This window comes from Barbatula barbatula, assembly GCF_947034865.1.
Source record: "Barbatula barbatula genome assembly, chromosome: 14".
Lineage (NCBI taxonomy): Eukaryota > Metazoa > Chordata > Actinopteri > Cypriniformes > Nemacheilidae > Barbatula > Barbatula barbatula.
The window spans coordinates 1796384-1818258 of record NC_136777.1 but is presented as its reverse complement, the minus strand read 5'-3'; the positions used below and the strand labels follow the sequence as shown (position 1 = coordinate 1818258).

General features: G+C 41.8%; 1 protein-coding gene across 4 annotated transcripts; it reads right to left on the bottom strand.

Moving 5' to 3' along the window:
• Positions 1–322: 322 nt before the first annotated feature.
• foxn2a (forkhead box N2a) lies at positions 323–19558 on the bottom strand. 4 transcript variants are annotated; one of them, XM_079472525.1, is made up of 6 exons: positions 9862–9944; positions 8934–9481; positions 5068–5192; positions 4892–4941; positions 4595–4663; positions 323–3675 (listed from the first exon to the last, which is right to left on the bottom strand). In XM_079472525.1, the coding sequence occupies exons 2-6, from the start codon at positions 9462–9464 to the stop codon at positions 3233–3235; spliced, it is 1218 nt and encodes a 405-aa protein (XP_079328651.1). In that variant the 5' UTR covers positions 9465–9481; positions 9862–9944; the 3' UTR covers positions 323–3232. The 4 variants fall into 4 exon arrangements, with proteins under 4 accessions (XP_079328651.1, XP_079328649.1, XP_079328652.1 ...); XM_079472523.1 differs by lacking the exon at positions 9862–9944 and adding an exon at positions 19352–19558 and having other exon boundaries at positions 376–3675; XM_079472526.1 differs by lacking the exon at positions 9862–9944 and adding an exon at positions 17347–17446 and having other exon boundaries at positions 376–3675.
• Between the last annotated feature and the right edge of the window lie 2317 nt (positions 19559–21875).

The following is a 21875-nucleotide window of genomic DNA, read 5'->3' as shown; positions in this document are numbered from 1 at the left end:
AGTCTATTCTGATCGCTGTTTATCTTCAGCGACGAAAAGATTTTCTGGACAAACCTACAAGAATAGACAAAACCTCGACATTATTCATCTTTATGTGTGGCTGAAGCGTAGACAAAACCTGAAACAAACTACAAAGACCTTGAGTCCCAACACATCCGATAAAGCAACAAGCTTTTGTTGACATCGCTTACACAACCTGAAAGAAAGCAAGTTTAATAGAAAAATGAGCTCCTGGGGCATTTGTAGGCCTGTTTATAGCCAGCAGGCGGAGTTGTTTGTCTAGACTCTTAATCTGAAAACATTTGACAGACGGCCACAAGTCAAGTTGTGTTATATTGTGTTAAACTTGCAATACATCTGAATACAAAACAACATGTGTAAAACAACATCTTTTATTCAGTAATACCATATATAATGCAATTGCATATCTTTGGCGAAAATAAACTTTATAAACATTTTATTTATTAACAGAGGTTAGCGTACAAAAAATGAGGGCATTGTCTGTCTAACAGACGGGCAGACAGTGACAAACATACTGAGGTGGCAGCTTGGGTTGGCAGAAAATGTTCAGCAGTCGAATTTATTTACATCATTCAATGCAGGCTTGACACGCTTCATTTTAATAAGGAAAATATAATAAACATCGTTTTAAACAGTGCGGTCCCACGTCATCGTAAACTCACACACCCAGCCGTAATAATCAGACGGGTCACACTCGTTCACAAAGACCATGAGATGTTTTTGGACTCCGAGTCACAGACCTCACACGTTTACTATTCACAGTTGGCACAAAACTCTCACAGATGTGTTTCTGCTTCACATACAGAACCGCAGTATTCATCTCTCCACAGAAAACTGAGAAGACGTGTGGCAGTGTCGATAAAACAACAGCAGTTTACAATCTTATGAATTGCAATATCGTAATTCACTTTGCATGTAAACAGAATAATCAAAGGTGTATATTCAGACTCGATCTTCTTCCGAAATATAAAGTCCAGATTACATTCCACCCACCAAAACATTGACAAGAAGTCTATCGATGTTTTTTATTGGTTTCATGACACACCTTTCCACTGTAATGCATCCGAACACTTTTCTGTTGTGATTGTTGTTATTCTTGATTTCCTTCTGTCGATATTACAGTAAAATAATTACTGCACTGCAAACATTTAACCCAAAAACCAAGGCAGTTTGGGTAATACTAGCATAATGAATAAATACTTTACAATTTAAATATATAGGGTCAAATATAACAACATGTTTGGTGGGAACTTGGCAGTCAACGCTACTTAAACAGATTAAAACATAAAGACGATTACATTAATCTTGGCAGTTCTGAAATGATTTCTGCAGTCACATTATGGCACAACAGAAACGAAAAGGTTCTGCTGATACTGACGTTCTTTTCCACAGACGAACCAAAATGATGTTTAATCATTGAATCACTCTCATGTCATTCCAAACCACTCTGACTTTCTTACTTTTGCACAACACAGAAGAAGATATTTAGGACGTTTGTAACCAAACCATTGGACATTACTCAAAATATCTTCTTTTGTGTTTCACAGAAGTCATTCCACGTGAGGGTGAATAAATGATTCCTTGGGGAATTGTGCCTTTATTAAACACATTTGTCAACATGTTTTGATTTTCACATGTCGTGCTTACTTCTGCTTTCATTCTGGTTTGGTTATTTTTAGTTTTTGCTCATATCAGGTCAATCGTACTGGCCGTATTTCAGATCTGTCTGTATTATATTTCTCAGTACCTTATGGCATTGCGCATAAGTGCATAACACATTATACCGGCTTTTAAACTTACTAACCTTACATTTAAGTCTGATCCGTGCTCATCGATTCATATTTAAAACATGAAAGTGACTGTGACGTAATGTTCCTGTGTTAACATAGTTTACTGTTAATCCCTCTTGTCTGACAACACAGATGTGGGCGAATGCGTCCGGCTCACATTTCTCCCTTAAATCAAAAGCTAAAAATAGTCATCGCATTGCTTGCAACAGAATTCAAGCCTAGTTTCATTGCATTGCAACAATCGATTTCAATCATTTGAATGTTAAGACGATTTAAAGAATTGTGAATCCGTTGAATTCGTTTGATTTTGGTGTGAAATATGAGACAGACATGTTCTTGACAGGTTTCACGTGTGCATCTGTTCATCTACACCCGCAGCGCCATGAGGTTAGGATACACATAAACTCCACATACACACGCACATATATCAAATACAGAGCTACCGCGTCTTGTGTTTTTGCATAGGCTTCGAACAGAAAGAAATGAAACATCCAGATCTGCCACACAACCGCATCAAACAGATCTAAAGACCAAAGACATCTGAAAACTAAAGACATATAGAAAAGCATGATGGGAAAGGTGGTTTCAATCCGTTATAAAAGTGTGTTTTGGCGTCATTGATGGATATATGCGGTTCAGTGAAGGTTCTGGATCTGAAAGGCTCGATATCCAACATGATCCGTCCATTCCAGTCGACCGCTCGAAATGTGACTCACGAAACCCATCAAGAACATTATATTTCACAGCAAAATGAAGAAACAGTTTTTGCTTGAAAACGATATTATTTCATGATTATTCAAACCTCCCCAGAACACAAACCCATTCTGCGTTAAACTGTCACGAAAACAACATCCCGATGGTACTAAAAAGAGATTTCATTGTTTTGATTTAAAAAATATTTTTCTTTTGATTTCAGCTACACAATGTGACCCGGACATGTTTCTGTGAGCTTCACCCAAAACACCATCGCAGACATATCCTCCATCCGATCCAAACCAATCTGATGGCAGCCGCCTGATGAGAATTATTGCATTTCTTCATGAAGTTCTTAAAAACAGCCGTGAAACGGTATATGTGAACGCTTCATACGTCACAGACATCCACTCCATTCTCTCGAAACAACACAGATTCACTTGGAAGAGTAGAGCACTCGTGTAAAGAGGAAGCATGCACACGGTTAAGTGAAAAACATCAATGTCCTATCCCTCCATTTGTCATCATCGGAAATAAATCCTGAAGCACGCAAAGTTTTGGGATACTTATGAAGTCGCTCTCCATATTCACTCAAAATTCTCAGTATGGCTTCGCTCTCCCCGTGTGAGAGTTTCTATTGCCGTAGTTTGAATCGGGGAGGCTTTTAATGATCCAATAAACAAGGAGGCACAGTTGTCTGTTGGGATTGCAAAAAGCACGAAGTGACTTTAATTCCGATGCTTTTCCAATTTTTTACTCTTCGCTCCTTGTTTCGACAGATCCAGACCAGGACGGATCCCAGCCAGGTGCAAGAGCGATCCGGCCGCTTCCTTTAACTCCTCGTCCAATTCAGGTTTGGATTCGCCACGGGCCCGTTTGCTCGGAACGGGGCACTTGACTTTGAGCGGGTGGCGTATGGAAAGCGAAGGCGGCCGTGAGCTCCTCTCCTCCTCGGAGTCTTCGTCGCTGTGAAAACCCTCGCTTCCGGCGCGCCTGCCCTGGTTGGAGTCGCAGGCCGTCTCGTCCAGGGAGGACAGCGAGGAAGAGGACGAGGAAGATCGAGACGAGCAGCGCTGGAAGGAGGAGCTGCTGTAGTTGTGGTCCTGCTTTGGATCGCTGCTCACCAGGACCGAGTCGGGCCGCGAGAGATCTATGGGGCTGTCCGGATCACCTGCGGAGAAGATGTTTCATGAGCCTTACCATCATAACACAGACTTAGGACATTGCTAGTGCTTGATCCATGTGGGTTTTTTAACTGGCCAAGGATGATTTTGCGGATATTTATAGAACACGGTTGCTGGTTTGTGAATATATTATTTAAGAAATACATTAAAAAAAATTTAACACCATAACACCTGCAAGGCTATTTTTTTGCAAAAATAATGATTATATAATACAACAATTTTTGCAAAACTGAAAACTTAAAATACATTTTTATGCCAGATAAACATCTTTCCAATCATCTCTTTGTTTTATAATCAGTTTATTCCCCACTCAGTCAATATCTACATTTTATATCCGTCCATATTACATGGTCTAGTCCTCATATACATGATAAAAAATGTCAATGTTTGGGTTGAAATAGGACTTGAATGTTTCTTCGAAGTTTCCATAAGATTGAATTATTTATATTTGATTCCTGCACATTTTCCATCTCTGCAAACTGAGAGCCGTTACGAAACGCATCATCTGAATGAAGCGCTCTTTTGATTCTTTATTCAGAAATGAGTGATTAAAGCTCATTACAGACAGAAATCGGTATAAAGTAAGTGCGACGCTTCTCTAAACACCAGTTACTATTTTAATGAGATGGATTTCCAAAACCACAGTCAGAAATAAGATACACAGCCGAACTGACACCAAACATCAGACTGATTTCAATCCGAGTCTGCCAGGATCCCTGTTAAAGGGGCACATGGGCGACATGCCATTCCGAGTAAAAAAAAAACAATAGTCATGCCTTATAAAACTAGGTTCAGTTCAAAACTAGAGTGCGTCACAATCTCAGCTGTATTTAAAAACCCATTTTGGTCAAGCACTAGTTTTCATATCAGTGGAAGTTGCTATCAGAGAGATGTATGGTGTCTTACAGGGGTCGACGTGATGTCCGGGGGCTGCGTTTAACAGCATCATGGTTGTGGCGGCATCAATGTCTGACTCTAGAAAAGGACATAAGAAGATAAAGAGTGTGAGGAGAGGAATCTGGAGATTCTGTTTCCATGCAACCTTGAATTATTCATAACTAACCAGACAGAGACGAAAGTTAAAGTACTGCCACTATAGTGAAGGTGACAGAGACAGTAGACTGTGTGTGTGTGTGTTTCACACTGCAGCCGTGATCAATATACAAATGATACAGAGCATCGGTATGCAGATTATCGGCTCACCTTTAAGAGAGCAGGTCTGGAGGAAGAGATGTCGTGCGGGTGAGAAGGCACTGTCAGACAGACGGACGGAGAGACAGACAGACAGAGAGATGGTAAGACAGACTGCAGGCTGAAATGGAGCACAATGTACAAAAGCGTGCGTCTGAATTTGTACCGTGGCAAGCGTGTGCGTTTACCTGGGCGGGGAGGCAGGGGGCGTGCAGAAGGAGTGAGCTGCAGGAAAGTGCTGTTTCCTCAGGGCTTGGATCAGATTGGGTCTGTATTCAGGGTCCACACACCACAGCGAGCCTTTCCCGTTCACCTACCACAAAAACAACAACACCAACCATTCGATCGTAGACGTCAACAAATAACTTCCAGTCAAGTGTAAAGACACTGCTTCATAAAACGTGAGGAAGGAGCATCGTTTTACTCCAGCGAACCCATTTACTACAAAAACAGAAGAAAGAGAATCTGGCAGGAGGTTTGAGGGGCTGAAGAGCTTCTTAATGTGATCAGCTAAGCATGAGATTGGCAATCCAGAGCCTGCTGGGAGTTTGCGAGTTGTGGTTAAAAGCCGTTGATAAACATCCGAGTTTGCTTGTGACCGGCGCGAGAGACGCTGTTTGGATGTTTATGACGGAGGTTCTCATAACTACTGTAGTAGCACACACTGAGAGCAGAGGACTGTAGAGCATAGTTATTATAGATTTGATTTCAGATTTATTTAGATTAGTTGAAATGTTCATTTTTAGTTCTTTATGTTCATTTTAGTTCAAGTTGTAGCAATTTTGGGGTTTGCTTTTATCAATTCGTTTGTTTGTTTTTCATGTTGCTACATAAGATTAACATATTTTTATTTAAGTTTTTGTTTGTCGTCATCATTTATTCCTTTGAATTTATTTCAGTTTATTTTTTTGAGGCGACGCTTCAACTTTGATTTAGTTTTAGATTTTGCCATACTTTTAAGGTCAATGTGTTATTTGATTTCAAAATTGAGTCAACTAAAATAAGCAGACGATATTTAGCAGACGTGAAAATACAAATAACAGAACCTGCAAACTAAAAACGGACAGATGTTATTGTCATGATCGTTTTGTAGGTAAATTGCGTTCAGTGTCAAGGAAATAATGTCACAATGCAAACAATCCTTCTGGTGTGTAGATAGAAAGGGTGGGAGAACGGCAGACATGTAGACATAAAGATATACAGTAAATCTATACATAGATGAGAGTGAAGGATAGAAAGGGAGAGAGAGAGAGAGGAGAGCTATAACCTTGACTCAGATTACCAGCCTGCTCATAAACAGGAAGGAGGAAACGTTGTCATGGAAACCAAAACCAGGCCGTGTCATCTGACACTAGTTCTGTGTGTGTGTGTGTGTGTGTGTGTGTGTGTGTGTCTGACGGACGAGCTCACACTCAATGGAACACTCAGTCTCTCTCTCTGTCTCTCTCTCTCTCTCTGTCTGTCTCGCTTGCTCTCTCTTTCCATCAGTCGTTCATACCATCTCTCTCTCTGTTTTTCCTTCAATCTGTTTCACTCTCTGTCTGTCTGTCTCGATCTCTCTTTCCCTCAGTCGTTCCTACCATCTCTCTCTCTGTCTCAATCTCTGTCTGTCTGTCTGACTGTCTGTCTCGCACGCTCTCTCTCTCTTTCCCTCAGTCGTTCCTACCATCTCTCTCTCTGTCTCAATCTCTGTCTGTCTGTCTGACTGTCTGTCTCGCACGCTCTCTCTCTCTTTCCCTCAGTCGTTCCTACCATCTCTCTCTCTGTCTCAATCTCTGTCTGTCTGTCTGACTGTCTGTCTCGCACGCTCTCTCTCTCTTTCCCTCAGTCGTTCCTACCATCTCTCTCTCTGTCTCAATCTCTGTCTGTCTGTCTGACTGTCTGTCTCGCTCTCTCTCTCTTTCCATCAGTCGTTCCTACCATCTCTCTCTCTGTTTTTCCTTCAATCTGTTTCACTCTCTGTCTGTCTGTCTCGATCTCTCTTTCCCTCAGTCGTTCCTACCATCTCTCTCTCTGTCTCAATCTCTGTCTGTCTGTCTGACTGTCTGTCTCGCACGCTCTCTCTCTCTTTCCCTCAGTCGTTCCTACCATCTCTCTCTCTGTCTCAATCTCTGTCTGTCTGTCTGACTGTCTGTCTCGCTCGCTCTCTCTCTCTTTCCCTCAGTCGTTCCTACCATCTCTCTCTCTGTCTCAATCTCTGTCTGTCTGTCTGACTGTCTGTCTCTCTCGATCACTCCTTCCGTCAGTGGTTCCTACCATCTCTCTCTCTGTCTCAATCTCTGTCTGTCTGTCTGACTGTCTGTCTCGCTCACTTTCTCTCTCTTTCCATCAGTCGTTCCTACCATCTCTCTCTCTGTCTCAATCTCTGTCTGTCTGTCTGTCTCGCTCTCTCTCTCTTTCCATCAGTCGTTCCTACCATCTCTCTCTCTGCCTCAATCTCTGTCTGTCTGTCTGTCTGACTATCTGTCTCGCTCTCTCTCTCTCTTTCCATCAGTCGTTCCTACCATCTCTCTCTCTGTCTCAATCTCTGTCTGTCTGTCTGTCTGACTATCTGTCTCGCTCTCTCTCTCTTTCCATCAGTCGTTCCTATCATCTCTCTCTCTGTCTCAATCTCTGTCTGTCTGTCTGTCTGTCTGTCTGTCTGTCTCGCTCGCTCGCTCGCTCTCTCTTTCCATCAGTCGTTCATACCCTCTCTCTCTCTGTCTGTCTGTCTGTCTGTCTCTCTCTCTCTCTCTCTCTCTCTCTCTCTTTCTATCTACCTATCTTTCCATCAGTCATTCATACCCTCTGTCTCACTCTATATTTCCATCAGTTTGTCTCACCCTCTGTCACACTCTCTCTATATGTCTGCATCTTTCCATCAGTTGTTCATACCCTCTGTCACTCTCTGTCTCACTCTCTCTATATGTCTGTCTCTCTCTCTTTCCTCCATTATGTCTCACCGCATACCTCAACATTACTCAAATATAGAACAGTAAAAACATATCTACCGATCCAACTTGCAACATTTCCTGAACCTGAACATCCATTATTAGTCTCGTTTCTTAAAATAAAAATTCCCCCACACTACAGGCCATTGAATCTGAAATTTGCATCCGAAATTTCTGCAAGTTAAAAAATCTAACTGGGTTTCCGATTTTCGGCGTTTTTTTAACACTGAAGCCGCGGTAAGATTTGAATTTGAGCAGGTGGACTGCGGTACCAAAATGGGTGGGCGTGATTCCAATTTTTTTTACATTTCTGTACCGAGAGGTCACGCTGTGACGTTTTGATCTTCTATTGGTCTCACACGCAAGTTCACTTGAACTTTGCTACGCAGCGAAATGTGAAATACCATTTGGACGGTCTTGCGTTCCCTGTATGTCGTATTCGCATGCATATGAAAGGAAGTCAATGGTGGGAAAAGTCAAGTGTGACCGCGGCTTGACACTAGATGATTAAAGCCTCTGCAAAACAATACTCAGAAAGTAGATTAGGTTTTGAGAAAAATTAGTTTGCAGATGCTACTTGCTTTCATACTTTATTATCTAATGCAATAACATCAGATAATAGTGAAACGGTGTGACAATGTTCTACATCTGCCTCCTGTGTGGTGAATCGCTGGGCTGTGATAAGCTTCTATCTGCTACTCCCCACAGGAAAATGCTGTGACCTTGACTGGCTTTCTCACCTCTTATCAAACAGAAGAGGATAAGGGCCCAACCAAAACCCCAACATGACAAATACGCCCGCTAGAACCACCACACCCACGACCTGACAAACTCAATAGCACAGCGATAGTTTCCCTGAGCTGAGAAACGTCAGAAATAACATTTAACACCTGTCTCTAACTATCTCACGTGTACCCCAAAAGAAGATATTTCGAGATATCTCTCGGTGGATTTGTGTTCATACAATGAAAGTCAAAGTTGTTTGGTTACCAGCATTCTTCAAAATATCTTCTTTTGTGTTCTGTCATACAGGTTTGGAATGGCATGAGGATTTTCGTTTTTGTGTGAACGATCCCTTTAACTAAACCTTTAACTTTTAAGGAACATTTGGATTGAACGCTCACCTTCCCAAGATTCCTCTCCACTTTACGGAAGCACTTGTTGAGGGACAGGTTGTGCCGCACCGAGTTCTTCCAGCCCGTGGGGGCGCTGGAGAAGTATGGAAAGTGCTCCAGAATCCAGCCGTAGATGTCCTTGACCGGCAGAGATTTACTGGGAGACTGTTCGATGGCCATGTATATGAGCAGGGAAAAGGAAAACGGTGGTTTGGACTTGACAGAGTCTCCGTGAGAGGCCGCTGAAGAGATGACGTGGTTCTCGTGGTTGCCCTCGATGTCAAAAAGCGGGCTGGGGCTTGACTGGGCCTCGGGGCCTCCCAGTGTGAAGTTCTGGAGGAGGTTCTCGTGGAGCCAGTTGAGGTTGGTAAGTTCTTCGTCTCCTGAACTGGACGTGCGGTCCAGGCTGGTGGCCAGCGGGCTGGCGGCACATTCGGCTTCCGGCAGAGTCCCACAAACCCCGCGCGGGCTGGCCCGTTCATCCAGCACGCCTGGGGATTCAGCTTTCTTGTCTGGTGACATCCCGATGATTGGACCCATTTAACCAGAAACGTCTTCTAAAAAACAAAAATGATGATTGTGAATTTGTGAATGAGTTTATATTATAGATGCACCGAAATGAAAATTCTAGGCCCAAGCTGAATAAAAATGAAACACTTGGCTGAAGGCCGAATACCGAATACACATTTCTGTGTATCAATGAAATATCTGCATCAATGAAATTAAATAGAGAGCAAATTATTTTCTGCACCTTAGATCTCCTGAGAAAAAGAGAAATCTAACAAATGTCTCCATTTGAGTTTCAGAAGAGATATCAACAATGTCACAAACTGAGCTCAGATTTGTTAAGACTGCAAACAAAGGTCAATATTATTGATGATCTGAGTATGAACTCAAACATTTCTCATCAAATTGAGTAAAATCCAGATTAATTTACCTCTACAATCAACATTCGTTGTAGCGAAGAACAGTCTGAGACTTCAATAAAACACAACTGGAAAATCGATCAAATCTCCCGAGCTATGAAAGAACAATATCAGGACAGCAGGTCTTATTCACTAATAATTGCGTTTGTATTTAAACGCACATTTGAACCTCCCATGAAAACTTTCCAGAGCACAAATAAAGATATTCAGGTGGCATCCGAGAGATTTCCAGGTCTCCTCATAGACATCATGGTGTCAGTTTTTGCCAAGGTCTAGAAAACTACTAAAGACATCGTTAAATTGCTCCATCCCCACATAGTGGCCCTGTTAACATTGACATGTTAACATTTGAAGCGACGAGAATGCTTTATGTGCGAAAAAAATAAAGATAATACCAACTTCAATCAATATATTCTCCTCTGTCTTGTTAGTGTATGGCGCACGTTCACAAGAGCAATTCTTCTTCGTCCTCTTCTTGGACGAGAGCACATTTCCACATTTTGAGTCGGAGCGCCGGCATGCAGAAGATGAAGAAGAAGTGCTCTTGTGAACGTGCGCCATACACTGACAAGACAGAGAAGAATATAGCCATTGTCACCTAAATATCTTGAGTAAGAAAAACAAAAAAAGACGCCCTTCACTGTATATGATGAAATCATTTAAAAATAAAATATACATCTATGAGTCATTTTATATATATATATATATATATATATATATATATATATAACTATTATCCTAATATGAAACAGGCACTTTGACTTAGAGAGAGATAAAGAGAGAGAGAGAGAGAGAGAGAGAGAGAGAGAGGGAGAGAAAGAAGGAAACAAAAGAGATTTTGCGTACGTGTGCTTTCAACTGTTCCTATCTTTTCTCTTATATTTAGAATACATTTTAGTGCTAAAGTTTTTGTTCATTTGTCCGTGAAATCGTTCGTATGCCAGTTTCAGGCTTAGTGAAAGAGACCCATTGTTCCTCTGGGAAAAACTGGAGAGACAAATGGATGTCACACACGCCACAAGTTGATCAATTGCTCCATGAAACCGTCCTACAACCCTGTCCCTTATTGACAGTATCTCCAGAAAAAAACATTTCAGATAAATGCTCCTCTCCGCTGTCACTTCCCTCCAATAATCTTTCTTCTCCGGGAGAACCGTCTCTCATCTCACACTCATCTGCTGGTATTTCTCAGTCATTCACTGAAGGAGCAGCTCTTGTTTCCAAGGGCCGTTGAGGTTTCTTGAGAGTGTATGAGATGACCGGGTCTCATTCTCATCTCCGCCCACCTCCTTACCGATCACACGCGGCTGTTAGTGAGCCATCAGCCGGAGCGGCCTTGACAAACCGCTCACCGAAGAGCGAATGGGTTGCTTGGAAAGAGAAAACATCTAGAAAGCATCACCACGGCACGTCTCTGATAATCCATTACCATGGAACGAGAGTTGACATTAGGCAAAAGACACAAATCCTAATCGCGATTATCTTGCCCAATATTGAGATGCCGATTATTTAACACGATACCTCATGTTAAAATCTGAATCTGTCTAGCGTGAGCTTTATGCTTTTACTGCGAGGGAATCATATAGACCGAGTATGTGTCATGTCAACAGTCAAAATGCGGTTAAGGTAAAAAAAACGAATTTTTCTTCTTGTAAAAGGGACAGACGCGGCATCCCAACTGTGGCATTAAGGCGAATCAGGTCAATGGCGCCGAGCGAATCGGCAAATCCCTACTGTCTATTCACACCACGCTCAAAGCCGTGCCCCGATGTCACCATGACAACCATCCTGTCTGTTCAATTGGGGGGAAGGATTAGACAGTGGATTGAATAAGAGCAGGGAAAGTCCATCCAGTTAAGCCATCAGTCAGCATCAGCCGCTCCCCAGCATCACTCGCACACTTACACCAGACACGCCAGACAGGGGCAGGAGGGGAGTGGAGGGTATACTAGTGTTTTTAACACTGAACTAGGTCAGTCAGAGCTGTACGAGCCTGTTGGCGGTCAAAGGATACATCAAGGATACAACATGTCGGAACAGCGAACCACATTTCCATAATTCATATTTGTATGGAAGACTAAGTGGACCCAAAAATAAAAGTGCTGTCATCATTTTTGACATACTACTCTTTGCGACATATTCAGTAAAACGTATGACAGAGAGTAGATTGGCTTCTGCAAGATTATGGGAGGATTAACCGGTAACTTTCCTGCTATAAACACAGACCGAACGACAGAGAATTCAGAAGAACGACAGAAGAGCATTAGACCCAACATCTCTCATGGGAAGACAGATTTTAAGAGGATCAAAGAGAGAATGATCACGCAAAATTACGAATCCCGAAAACCTGAATACATGGAGAGGCAACTAGCTGCAAGCTCCCAAAGAGAATGATTTAAAAGGAGCTCCATGGAAACAGTCAAATTAATAAATAAGTGATAAGCCGTACACGATGAATCATAAATCTCAGAAAAGGGAAGCGATTAGACATGTCATGCAGAAACAAAACTGCCCATCTGCATTAAAGAAAAGCTTCCTACCCAAACCTCAAAACACACAGATCCAAACCTGAATATAGTTCAGCAGAGGGGCTTTCAAGACTAATTCAAATCTGAGTAATGTTTTATATCCCATTACGAATACAACTAAACTGAAAGTTTTATCAGTAACTTTTTATTAGTTTAAAACAAACAAAATGCAGTTAGAAAGTAATTAAAAATATCCTTGTTGAAAATGGTCTCCTTTTCATAATATTCCAACCCTTATGTTATTTCACATGTGTGACTTTCTGTCTCAAAAAAGAAGATATTTCGAAGAACGTTGATAACCGAACAACATTGACCCCCATTGAACGATCGCAAAACCACAGAGGCGTTTCTTCCAATATCTTGTTTTGCGTTCCACAGACAAAAGAGTCAAACAGGGAAAAATGACACGAGGGTGAAATTTAGCGTGAACTACCCCTACAGTAAAAGACATTTAGGTTTTACACACCTCATACAGCTCAAAATAAGTTAAAGCTGTGCATCACAGGTTCACCTTTCAGTCCCACAGAGAGTCCTGCATTCAGAACAGTTTGGTTTAATAGACGTGTTGAGTCGTAATGTCTCTTGGCTTTATGGTGTTGTAATTGGGTGAGTACCTTTAAGAGGTGTCGTTATCATAAACACAGAGCTGCTCCTGTTAACTGAACCCTCGCTCCTCTCTATAGCCTCTGGGTAGTTCATTTGCCCCTATTACCAACACAAACGCTGACCTGAAGTGAGCAGCACAGCCATAAGAATTCCCAGGTGTTGCTGAGACGACACCATGTCGAGAAACAAGAAGTGCTTTTTATACGATTAGCTCATAGACGATTATCATTAGCATAATTATCGCTGCTCTTATCAAGCCACATCAAAGCGGTAATGGCACACTTGTGAGGGAGGGAGCGAGCACTAATGAGGGAAGACACTAGGGCTTAATCACACAGACGCCACCAGCTCATCTGCAAGTTAAAATTCCTATTCAATGCTCGGCCTTTCATTCATTCATTCATTCATTCAAAGAGAGAGAGAAAGAGCGAGTGGGCGAGCGGACGAGAGAGAGAGAGAGAAAGAGCGAGCGAGCGAGCGAGCGAGCGAGCGGGCGGAGAGAGAGAGAGAGAGAGAGAGAGAGAGAGAGAGAGAGAGAGAGAGAGAGAGAGAGAGAGAGAGAGAGAGAGAGAGAGAGAGAGAGAGAGAGAGAGAGAGAGAGAGAGAGAGAGAGAGAGAGAGAGAGAGAGAGAGAGAGAGAGATCATCCTAAGGTGTCATCCTTAAAGAAACCGTGCATATAAAACTCCTGTCCGATCAAAGTCGTCATCGCTACAATTTAAAGGGACAATTCACCCGGAGTACAACTTCTGTCATTATTTACTCGCCCTCATGTCAGCGTTTCTATTATTTTAACTGCACGCAGGTTGGGAACAACATAAGAGCGGGTGAAAAACAAAATGAGAACCTGCATCGAGGGTTGAAAAAAAGTGATGACCTTCACGTGACATCCTCAAGAAAAAGGTCTGTTTTATCCCTCAACAAATCCTCCATCACGCAACAGTCTAATGGAGTGAGATCAATACCGCGGTAGAAACGCTGAGGCCAGCAGTATGACATATCACCACAGCCAGCAAAAGAGCCCTTACGTAACCTATCCATGGTTTATCTTCCATAACCACATTTGACATGGTCTTGACCAAAAGTAAAATATGGTAACGCGAAAGATATGCAAAAACATTTATTCTAAGAGATAAATAATGACAAGCTTAAAACTGTGAGGTTAAAATCTCAAATGAATTAAGAGTTTTACACGTTCTAATGAAAGTGAGACCGCGGTTGTCAGATTATGTTGCTAAGGTGTAAGCTGTTGTTAAACATTGCTACAACGTTTTGAGACATAATGTATGATGCGTGAATGTCTACAGACAGTCGTCGTTGGTTTTATCATCTAAAAGATGGCAACTGTTTTCTTCATTCATGACTATTGAGTTCGAACATAAGCAATAATTACCTTAACAAACACCACTGAAAAACTCAAAGCAGACTTGTGCCGTTGTGCCCTAAAGGCTGTCACCCCGCCCTTGGTAAAGTCATTCGTTTTGACGTGTTGAACCGTGCCTCGTTCACACCCCAAACCTCCCGGCTCTTACGCTGTTGTCAGTGAACCTGATGAAAACCGTTTCACCTGAATAAAAACAAAACCTGAATGTCAAATACACACAGGTGTGTCTTAAAGCCCTGTGCAAACAGCCAGCGACTACGTTGTAAAGGTGTTTCAGTCTCACACTCCAAGTATAAATGACAACACTTCCTGTAAACGTTTTTTTTTTTAAAGAAGTAGGCTAATAGTTCAGAGCGATAGGTCTAAAAATACAGCTGGAACGGGCCGAATAGAACACACTTTCACTCGTTTAACTTTGCAGAGGAACAACAGCGTATGAGGTCAGGTGACGTACGTCCCCGCTTATGTAAAACCTTCTCAGAGGACACACCATCCAACATGGGCATGAGGAGAGAAGATGTTCCTCCCCCAGTGGGTCACGGGCTGGTCTTAATATAGTACCACACCATCATCCACTGGAACGCGTCTACAATGATATCAGTAAGATGATATCCAGGAATGATGCAGCTTGAGCAAAACGTGCGATAGTATAGCCGTCTGAAAGATTACCAAGATCAAGAGTTCAAAGAAATACCGGTTTCAAGGTATACAGAGGTTTCAAAAAGTTCAGGTTTCAAAACCACCACATTCTCTGTGAAACCGTGTTTACAGAAATTCAATGTTTGATGTTTATGTCTAATATATAAGAATATTGTAATTGTAAGGCTTTATTTTTACATGTTCTATACCTTGGTTCAAAATGAAAACTTTTGTCTCCAGTTGAAAAGTAGTTGTTTGTATACGCAAACATTTGGAAATAACACATTTTACTGTTGTAATGGCAAAACCGTCAAACCGTGAGTTTTGATAAAGGTTATTATACCGCCAAAATATCATACCGGCCCATGCTTAGACGCAAGTATCCGAGTACCAAGTTTTATATATTTTATTTTACTTCACAACATCACAAACTGATCCAAAATCAGTTACAAGAGATGAGAACGTCCCTCTGTGAAAACCACCAGTCACCGAGAGGCAAAAGTAAATAGAAATGTTGGTTTTGCTGTGACAAACTGGTGGTTATTGGGCACAGGTTATAAAATAAGACTATGATTCATAACCTCTTATCACAAAATGAACCACATTAACACAGGAAAGAAAACTGAAGCAAAACAATTCATGGTGACAGTCAGTCCCTTCTAGTTTTTGTAAATTATTAGTGAAGATTATATAGAGACGACTGCAACAATAAACTGTTAAAGAAGAAAGTGATGATATCTGTGATTCGTTTCACAAAAAATTATTTCACTTTGACGAGGAAGTGACAACTTGGTTTAGAAACACCGAACGAGACCCCACATTGATCCCTGTATACAAGCATTGAAAACTTCTTGGGCAATGGGTTTATGGAGATTCCTTTTAAAAATAGATAAATCACATGTTTTAAAATCTGTTTTTGTTCCTCTTGGTTTACACGGTTTCTTTCAGTTACACATGAAGTCAACTCAACTACAGCTGAAGTGTTGCATACAACTACACTGTTATATTTCAAGCCGGTAGTTCTGGTTTTTGTTCTGCTGTGTGTGATAGTTTGCAGCAAACGTCGTCGTTCCATAGCTGTCTGAATTAAAACAAACCGCATTTATTCAGCAAGGAGTGACGTACACAAAGAGCCATTGTTGCCAGTGACACGAGGCTCATCTAGCTTCACTTTCCCTCACGTAATCAGGCCAACGGCCACATTAGCATCACTTTCAACGGGACAACGAGTGCTAATAGAAGCATGTCTTAAATCCCCACGACAGCCGTGGAGGTCAATGTGGGCAAGGCGATCTCCACAAACAACGCTGTTTGACCAACCGACAGACACGAGACTATGAGGGCGTCTCTTATCCAAGCTAAACAGCCTAAGGAGAGTAATGAACCATCCGTCCTAACTCTCCAAAAGCCACTAGTTAATCCATCAAGCACACTTATACCGCCTTCAAGTGTCTCCGTAATGGATTTATGAGATGAAAACGCCAACGCTTTATCTTAATGCCGAGTGGATTTTCCTTAAGCCATGACTTTAAGAGACGATGCTGGAAAACCGGTATTAATTCAATTGAACTTTGCCAGTTCAATTTAGTTTGTATTTATTTCGTGTTCTATTAATGAGAAATAACTCAAATAAATGCGAGGCATTAAGCAGCGCGGACAAACTACATTACCCATCGTTTTCTGTAAATAATAAAACAGAACACCATTGACACACCTAACATCTTTTATATTGTTAAACTTGCACTCAAAACGTGTCCGGTCTTTGTCAAAAATAAAAAAGTGAGCAAGAAATATGGAAAGTGACCCACATGTGAACGCACAACAAGCGATTTCTGAACTCATCAGCACAAACTTCCCAGGAGGACTTGAAAGCAGCATAATAAATGAAAGTGCCTTTCTAATGGAGCTCAAGGAAGAGGGCAGGAAGTGCATTAAAGAAAAAAGCTATTTTTACACTGCAACCCAAATTCGGTGCAAGCACGATATTGCATTAGCGTCCGCCGACGCCTCGTAACCAAGACAACTGCGGACGTTGGAGCAGGATGTCCCTCCTCCTGGTAAGATGGAAAGAAAATAATAAATAATAGTGAGGGGTGTGAGGGAGGAAGAACAGGGAGGGGACGTCTAGCTGATGAGAGACGGGCAGCTGCAGTCACTGAAAACAATCACCTACAAACAAAGAGCAGATAGAATCAACAGACATGCGCAACACCGATTCCACTTAATGATTCTGATCACTTGAAATCATTTTTGACAAAACACCTCAAAATCATCATTATTTCCTGTAAATTCTCAATATGCATGAGCTTATTTGCCTGGAGTAAAACATGACGGACGCACTTTGTGTTTAAGACAGGACATCCCTTAAGATCTGCAACACCCGTCCCGGGAAAATTCCACATCCTCATCAGCGAACACTTCCGTCCTTCATCGGCGAAAGCTTAATTCTCCCAACACATTCCAAAAGTGTTTAGCATCAGTGTCGTCGACGGCCGAATAAAAGAGGGAAAGACTCGGGACTCAAGAGGTCCTTTAAAAGCGCACCGGGGGGTATTCGCCATTCACTCACACAAGTAAGGGGCTCTCCTGGCACGGTAACATCCTGCTAAGTGACATCCCGGAATTCATAGACCCTCCCGATGGCGGACAAAATAAATACACAAAATATTACTTTTAAAAAAAACATCAGCAAGAACAGCTTCAAATCTATGATGCTTCTTAAGAGATTAAATGTAAAACAACATTAAGTTGAGTTTAAAGAACTACAAATTGTAATTTATTAATGAATGTAAGTTGTTTAAGCCCTTAAATATCAACAGTACACCCACACTGCAAACACAAACTACCGATGTCTGTTCACAGTTAAATAACAAAAGGTTGAGCCGTTCTCTCTCTCTCTTTTATCTTTTTGCCTTCTTTGTGTGCTGTTTATCTTGGGTCTTGCTGTCAGCAAACAACATCTGTTGAACGAAGAGAGTTGACCGCAACCCACTCGCCTGCACAATTCAAAAGACTTATTTTGATCTCAATTAACAATCGATTTGACATCAATGGAGTACCAACAAAAACGCTGTATCTTTAAAAAGGCATACACACCTACACAAGCCATTTGTGTTACTCTCCTGGGTAAGTGTTTCCGATTATTCGTGCCATCTACATCTTTTCAGCATTTCTAACGTTACCTAAGCTCTCCGCTACAAGCGACCACGACATCATTGCAGTACACAGATGTTCACTTCAACGAGTGATCCAGAATAGTGGGACAGAGCAACCAGCCTACGGTCTGAACACATGATCCAAGTTATCGTGACTCAAGCCTTGGGGAATAACGGCGGAGACTGTTGAATCAATGAGCAGACTCGCTCTGAAAGTGATATCACCATGAACAGATTGCGACATGTCAAGGAGGTCAAGGCTTCAAGCGAACGGGGGTTCACGTGGAACCCGCAACAGATCGCACACAGGTCACTTCCCTAGAAGGCTTAAAGAAAGGTTAAAGGATTTAGAGAAAAGCTCAGAGGAATAAAGTTATTGGTAACGTCAACTTTGGTGATTCCTGTCAAAAATGTCTCTGACACGGGTGGTATGACAGGCATGCGTTTTTCTGACAGCGTAGGTGTGATGACTCAAAAATCCCATGACGGCGACTTTCAGTAAGTTGTGTTGTTTGCGACGTGTTCTACTTTCATAATCGTAAAACGATTAACTGTACGATATATACAACTCGAAGGTCTGCTTTGTTTTAGTTTGTAACAATGGGGAAACACAATAATGTGAACATTTACACATGAATTTTTATAGAAATATGCTACACAACATTTTCGTCATTATTTTATTCATCTCAAATCGAACCATATCACATCACGTGACCCACTTAACTTTCACACATATAACGTCTTTAATCCATATAGATCTTAGCTGTAACAATACAGACTTTGCGTAAAAAAAATCCCTATAAAAACGATCAACGAATTCGGTTCACTTCGAGTTCCCACGTCGCAATTCTGCGCGAATTCGGATTAAACGTCCGATGCGATATTGACACCAAACATCGATCAATCTTTCAGAAGTGCGCGAGAACACTCCAGGAATGGCCTGAGATCAAGAACGGGTGTCCTCGAGAGCAAAAGAAGAACTTTGATGAATCAGAAAGTGAACACATGTCTGACTTCTCCGACATTTAATCGACACTAACGCGAGCAGTTGAGAAACAATACAGGAACCGAAGCCTCATATCCGCCCCGCGCGCGCTTCACAACGACGGGAAGTTTTTCTGCGTCGGTCACACAAACACACGCAAATAATCGATGAGGAAAAAGAGCCTGAAGTTCGTTTCGTTACTCACGTTCGTACAGACCGGTCCGTTTGCCGACGAGGCGCTTTAGTTCTGCTTCAATACTGAGGGAGTCCGATCGGCAGCTGCTCGCGCCGCGCACAGCTCACGCCGCACAGCAACGCTACCAAGCCCATTGGCGTTGCCAAGGCAACAGACCCACTTCAGCCAATCATAACCCCTCCCCTTCGACGTCCCCTGGCAACTGCTGCAGCGCGCGCTGGCGCTAAAGCGTCGTGTGTTTTCACGTGTTTCTCCACCGTGATGTGAGGTAAAGTGTCCGTGGAATCCTCAGCGTTTGTCGTTTTTTATTTTTATTAGAAGTTTAAATACAATTCGTGAATCGGTCGCTAAACTTTTGATGCCTGTGCATGCGGGCACAGAACTAAGGGATTGTCCTATAACACGAGTTTATCAAAAATAGGTCGTTTCGGTATTATGTATCTATCTTTGGTAGATATTCTGGGAAAAAAAGAGAAATATAAGAAATCGTTTACATTATTTTATGCATGATTATTTTACGTATTTATTTGGGCATTTAAATAATGCACTCTAATGTGCAAAAAATAAATACGGTAACTGATGTGTTCAAACAAAACATCGATTTTTAACACTCTACAGTGTTAGCTCTCCTTAACAATTAGGAGTGTTAAACTTTGCCGAAGCCAGCATTCGAAGTGGGTTTTTACCTGGCATTTAAAACATGTTAAAAGCGTGTTAGCCGCTTCGTTTGCAGTGCTTGCTGGATGAATTAAATGTGTAAAACCACATTTTGTACACTCTTTACAGATCATGTCCCGTAATCGACTATCAAGCGGTTTGTAGGCTGAAGATTTAAAAAAATCCAGCGCTGGCAGACACCAAAACAACTGTATACTAGAATGACCTCATTGGCCTGACGCATCTGCTCCATCTCACCCAACTGCTGTTCTCGCACATGGATACAAAAACAGTAGCGCAAGACTTCGTACTCGCAGCACACAGGACGTCTAAAATGGTGGCAGGACACAATGTCAGACTGTTTACACTACAGGCGAAGAAAACCATTGATAAGATGATTGATGATATGGTTTCAAGCTCACTAGCATAGTATTTACGTGCCATGAAACCCATAGTTTAGTGATAATCCCCGGGGATTTAAAGCAAGAGGAATTCAGGTCATTGTAATAGGGTACCATTATGAAATGTGACGCTTATCTGGTCGTTCAACAAGACAAACAGGATTTCTTGAGCCCAGGATTTGGAAAACAGGGAAACAATTTTGTAAATGGTCGTGATAACTAATGGTGGTGTGTAGAAGCACTGGATTCTGGGACTGTATCATTTGTGTCACTGTTAGTCAGCTGCTTTGAGCAATTCAGAAACGTTATATATGTTTTTTGCATATTTAGCATAGTAGAACATGACCCTGGATCTACATCCTTGTTGGCTCAGGCTCATTATATTAAAACAATACGGTCCCTAGACAGAATCCTAACCTTAAAGGTAAATGTATTTACTCTTCTGTTGTTCACAACCTGTAAATGACTGTTCTGTGGAACTCAAAAGAAGATATTTCGAGAAATCTCATAGTGGTTTTGTGTCCATACAATGAAGGTCAACGGTGTCCAGTGTTGTTTGGCTACCAACGCTCTTCATAATATATTCTTCTGTGTTCTGCAGAAGAAAGAAAGTCATTCAGTTTTTGAATGACACGAGAGTAAATGATAAAACAAACCGCATAAATCTAATGGTAACGAGTGGTTGATAAGAACGTTGTGAAACGTACTGTTTTCTCAACAAGCATATTAATGCATTGTATGCGTCATGTATTATCACCAGATATCAAAGAAGACAAACGCTGCGACTGATGAAAGGATGGAGATGTGGTAGGGTGTGTCTGCGCAGGGAGGGGACGGTCTGCGTGTGCTGGTGTATTGGTCAGATGCCCTGCTGTTTTAATAGCCCATAAATCTGAGCAGGCTAGAGGCCGCTGTTTTCAGCTCACTGAGACCCTTTCATGCAGAAAAATGAATCCGTGACCGTTTTAAAGTAAGCGCAAAGCCCTGCCAAAAGGCATCAGCGGCACACACGCAGGAACTGCACTCCATTTCAGACGGGTTAGAGCTAATAAAACACTCCATTAATGACCGTCGTGGTTTGTCCATGAGAGTCTTCATCCTTCTATCCCTTACACATTCTTGCTCTTATACATCCATGAAACTCGCTTGTTGCTGTACTTAATCAAAACAAGGCGTGACACTCGTATCTGGCGGTGGAGGGTTATTGAATCAAGGCGGCTCTTAAATGTACTCAGGTCTACAAACCCATCTCTGCAGTCGTCCATATCACATTAAAGCGAGACTCCCTGCTATAATTCTATCATCTCGCATGCAAACTTGCCCAAGCTACATGCCGCCCTGAAAATATGACATTGACGCATTGTTTTTCTGTGTCCACAATGAAGGTAAACATTGGGCTAAAAGTCTTCAGAAAAAGTCTCTGTCTCTTATCAAAATGTATTTCATCCAAAAGTGATAGGCTACTAGTGCAAAAG